At 44.5% G+C, this 4,687-nt stretch overlaps 1 protein-coding gene across 1 annotated transcript in view; it reads right to left on the reverse strand.

The window, feature by feature from the left end:
• Ly96 (lymphocyte antigen 96) overlaps positions 1-3,412 on the reverse strand; it is a 25,588-nt gene extending 22,176 nt beyond the window's left edge. Inside the window, exon 1 of the mRNA XM_005361861.3 lies at positions 3,139-3,412. Within this exon, the coding sequence (XP_005361918.1) occupies positions 3,139-3,289 (151 nt within the window). The 5' untranslated portion in view covers positions 3,290-3,412. The remainder of the gene's footprint in view (positions 1-3,138) is intronic.
• Positions 3,413-4,687: the final 1,275 nt, after the last annotated feature.

The raw sequence follows: 4,687 nt of genomic DNA on the forward strand, positions 1-4,687 counted from the left end.
AAAAAAAAAAAAAAAAGAATTGGTGGGTGTCAGTCCAAAATAAATTCAAGTCAGCAGAGGGACAAAGATCAGTGTCAAAATGCATGCCTAGCCACGCACAGTTCAGGCCCAGCACTACTAAATAAATAAATCTATGAAAAGTAAATAAATAATTCAAGTGAGTCTGCCAGCATCTTTGGGACAAACTGTTTATTCGTTTTGTGAGACAGGATCTTACTCTCTAGTATGGGCTGTTCTAGGACTCACTATGTAGACCAGGCCTCAAAATTGCAACAATCTTTCTGCCTTGACCTCATGAATGCTAGAATTAGAAGCATGAAACACCATGCCCAGGCTAAGTGGGATTTTTCGTGGACCTTAGAAAGTTACTATAAAAGCCAGGCTTGATGGGATAAGCTTTAATCTTAGCACTCCAGAGCCTGAGATGGGAGAATCTCCATGAATTTTAAGGCTAATCTGGGCTAGCCTGCACTACAGAGTGAGTTCAAGGTCATCTTGAGTTACAGTGAAATCCTGCTTCAAAAACCACTTCCTAATATTATTACAGCAACAAATAGATTTGACTTGAGTTTGTCAGAGCATATACATCCAAAACCATAGTATCCCTTCAGCAAGCCAAGGAAAATCCAAATGTACCAAAATCTTGATTTTTTAATTCCAGATCAGTCCATAATAAATGTTTCTTATTTAAGTCCCCCAAACTATAGTGATTGGGTTTTTTGTTTGTTTGATTGTTCTTTTGTTTTGGTTTGTTGGTTTTGGGTTTTGGTTTTTCCTGACAAGTTCTCTGTGTAGCCTTGGTGGTCCTGGAACTCTCTCTGTAGACCAGGCTGGCCTTGAATTCCCAGAGATTGGCCTGCCTCTGTCTTACAAGTGTTGGGATTAAAGGCATGCAGTACCATGCCCGACTCCATAGTGATTTGTTCCGGCAAGTCAAAATCACTAAACCTGCCCAGAAAAGATGCGTCTCTTCTCTTTCTAGGAAATGATCCTCACAGTAAGGACTGAATCAGGTGTCACCATAACTAGCACTCACCTGCCAATTCTAGAGGGATTAACCCTTTCCAAAGGGAGGTATTTCTGTCTTAGTGGACTCTCCCAGGCACAGGAGGGATAATGTTCTAGTAAGGCAGCAGCCTGTGGAGTTCTAGAGACCCTTTTTGCTTTCTTTCTAGCCTGTGTCAGGGGGCTCCAGGGAAGGTCCAGGACTTGTTGGTGTTACAGAGCAAAGGGGCAGGTTCTACCTCAGAAAGTCTCACCAGAAGACAGAGGAAGCAGGTGTGTGTCCAGTGTGGTATCCCATGCCTTTAGTCCCAGAATTCAGAAAACAGAGTCAGGCAGGTCTCTTAGTTTGAAACCAGCCTAGTTACATACCAAGTTCCAGAACAGCCAGAGCTACATAGAGAGACTCTATATCAAAAGACAAACCACAAACAAAAACAAAGGGATCCAAATTGTTATTAAAAGACTACAGATGAATAATAATATGTATTATACATTACTAATAGGCATATGACGAGTCACTATGCAGTACCAAAGAGATAGATTCGGAACTGCACAGGTGGCTCAGAGGTTGAGCTCCAGCCTAGGATCCACCCACATTAGTCTGCTCAAGTGGCCTGTTAACTCCAGTTCCAGGGAATTTAATGTCCTCTTCTGACTTCTGGGGGCACCAGCATGCACATGGTTCACATATATACCCAGAACATACACACACACAAAGATAAATAAATTGACAGAAGAGGGGGCCAAAAAGGAGAGTAAAACAGAGATTAGCAGACTGGGGACTTTCCTAATGGCCCAGAAGTGAACAGCTATTAACCGCAGTCAGCGAGCTTCATAAGCCAGTGCCCCAGGAAACGCTGTGACTGTGCAGCCCTCAGTACAGCAGTTCTCAAGGGACGTCTCTAAAGTCCCTGCAGCACTTCCAGACATCAAGCTGCAGATCTTGCTTTTCTAAGAACTGGCATTTCAGAAGGCATCACCTCCCAACCATCCAGATATTTCGAGAGGCGGCAAAAATGGACAACCAACGGAGTGATCAACAAAAGAGAAAACAGACTGAAACAACTACCAAGTCCCTGTGCTAGGTCTTCACAAACCAGGTGTCTGCTAGCTGTGCGGTGACAAGGGCATTAATTAGGAACCAGTAGCATCAGAGTTTAGCTCAACTGAAAAATATTTGCAGTTCCAGCCCTGGGGAGGTTGGGGAAACAAGGAGCTTGCGTTTGAGGCCAGCATAGAGTGTATAGTGAGTTCTAGGCAAAAATAAGCAAATAACTCGAGAGGCAGAGGAAGGGGGATCTCTTCGAGTTCCAGGCCAGTTTGGTCTCTATAGCAAGTTCCAGGCTAGCCCAGGGCTATATACTGATATCCTGTCTAAAAAATAATAGTAAAATATGCGGGGTGTGGTGACTCACACCTTTAATCCCAGGAAGTAAGGGCAGACAGATCTCTGTGATTTCTAAGCCAGCCCAGCTCCAGGCCAACCACCACGGCTACATAGTGAGACCCTGTCTCAAAACGAATTATAGAGTAATAATAATAATAATAATAACTGCATAAATCCAAAAATCAATCTTACTTTTTATAAGTGACTCTTTGGTAAAATTCTTAACTCTAGCAAGCCTCATAAAGTGAACTCTAAAATCACTTTCACTTTGCAACTAAAAAAAATGAGGCAGAGAATGCCTAAAAGTTGATGAAGATCATACAGTTGGTGAAAGAGATCAAGCTAACAACCCAAGAACAGAGATGCTCGACGAGCCCTCTCGGACCACCGACTGGAGCAGAAACCCCCACTGGGGAGCAGCTCCCATTCTGCCTCTTTAGAAGGAACCAGTTTGTCGGGTCTGGGACTCTGAAACAAACAATTCCACTAGAACTGAGAGCTCAGCAACGACAGAAACACAGGAGCTAAAAACGCACGGTTCACATCAGTAAGGAGGACGGGACGGGGGAGAAGCCCACACCCGGAAGTGGTCGATCGCTCCACCCCCACCCCATCCCCATCCCCACCCCAGACCTCAGCAGCCCTCACAGCTGGAATCGCAGAGGCTTTCTCCCCGGCCCTCCGGTTCTGTGAAAACTTTCTCTGAAAACAGCTGGAGCTGCAGTTAGTTGCTGTCGATCTCTTACCGCAGTAGGTGTAGGAAATAGTCGTGTCGGAGGAGTTGCAGAACCACTGTTGCTCAGATTTGGCAAACGTGGGAGGAAGCAGCGTAGAGAAGAGAATAAATGGCAACATGATGTGATATCTCCAACACTTTGCACACGCAAGGAAGACCATCGGACTCGACAGTAAGGAGGAAAGATTCGACTTAGTCACCAGTCATGTGATTTCAAAGTTCCCATCCAACTGTTTCCTCTTTTTACGCTTGTGCGACTGTTTGTATACTTGTTTTTACTCTCTGAGCACTTCCTGCTGCAAGGCAAGTGAGAAAGACCGATCTAGAATATACTGTTTCTGATCACTTGAAGTAAATCAAAGTAATTAATTAGCACTTCAACACACAGCGAGTTTTAGGTGAGACCAAATGCCCTACTGGAGAAGCTGTCTAAAATCAACTGAACGGGGCATAGTGATGCACACCTTTAAACCCAGCACTTGGGAAGCAGAGGCAGGTGGGATTCTGTCAGTTCGAGGCCAGCCTATCTACCGAGTGAGTTCCAGAACAGCTAGGGCTACCTGGTGAGACTCTATCTCTAGAAATGAGGTACTCTTCAATCCAAGAGCAGATACACTACTTTTCTGTGTACACATTTTTCTCTACTGCAAGTTCATACAGTGATTCTTCCTGGCCTGAGCCAGTTGGTCTCTTGAAAACCATTTCGAACCAAAGACAAACAGGTTCAGCCACAAAACAGACAGGCTAGATGATACCCCCACATGGTCACATCCGCTGCAATTCCCAGCTGGGACCTCACCAATCTCTAGAGCACACACAAAAGGAAGCTGAGCTTGAGGCAGTGGTGTTGAAGTGGAGTGGACTGGGTTTGGATTTGCTGTGCATGCTAACGAGTGCTCTTCCACTGAGTAACATTTTGAGGCAAAAGTTTGACTCCCAATAATGAAATGCCATTGCTTTGTTCTGGCATCTATTTCACGTCAGGACTCTGTTTTAGTCAAATGCCTCTTCCTTCAGCCGCATTGCTACTTCATCCTTTGTAGGAGCTCAGTGTAGGATTATCAGCCACAAGGGCTTGGAACTGTGGCCTGGATCCTTGTCTGCTGGTAACACTGAACAGCCCACACAGATCTGTGAAAGTAGCAAGGAAACTTTATTTCAAGCAAAGCAACAGGAAAGATCAGAATGGGACTGGAGAGATGACTCACTGGTTAAGAGCACTGGCTGCTCTTCCAGAACTACCTGGGTTCAGTTCCCAGATTCCCACATGGCAGCTCACAACTGTCGGATACCAAGATCTGATACCCTCACACAGACATGCATGCAGGAAAAAATCAATATACACAAAATGCACATAAAATAAAAATAAATATTTAAAAATCAGAATATAATGCAAGACAGCAATGATCCATGTGAGGCCATACCAAGCTATAGCCTGGGACCCCTTTATGGGGCTAAAGGAAGGAGGAGCTTGTGCTAACGGCCATAGTGTTGATGGTTCTGTATTTTGATTGATAGATTATGTCATAAAATAATTTTCCTACTACACATTCCCCTTC

The sequence above is a fragment of the Microtus ochrogaster genome, linkage group LG5 (assembly GCF_000317375.1).
Source record: "Microtus ochrogaster isolate Prairie Vole_2 linkage group LG5, MicOch1.0, whole genome shotgun sequence".
Taxonomy (NCBI): Eukaryota; Metazoa; Chordata; class Mammalia; order Rodentia; family Cricetidae; genus Microtus; species Microtus ochrogaster.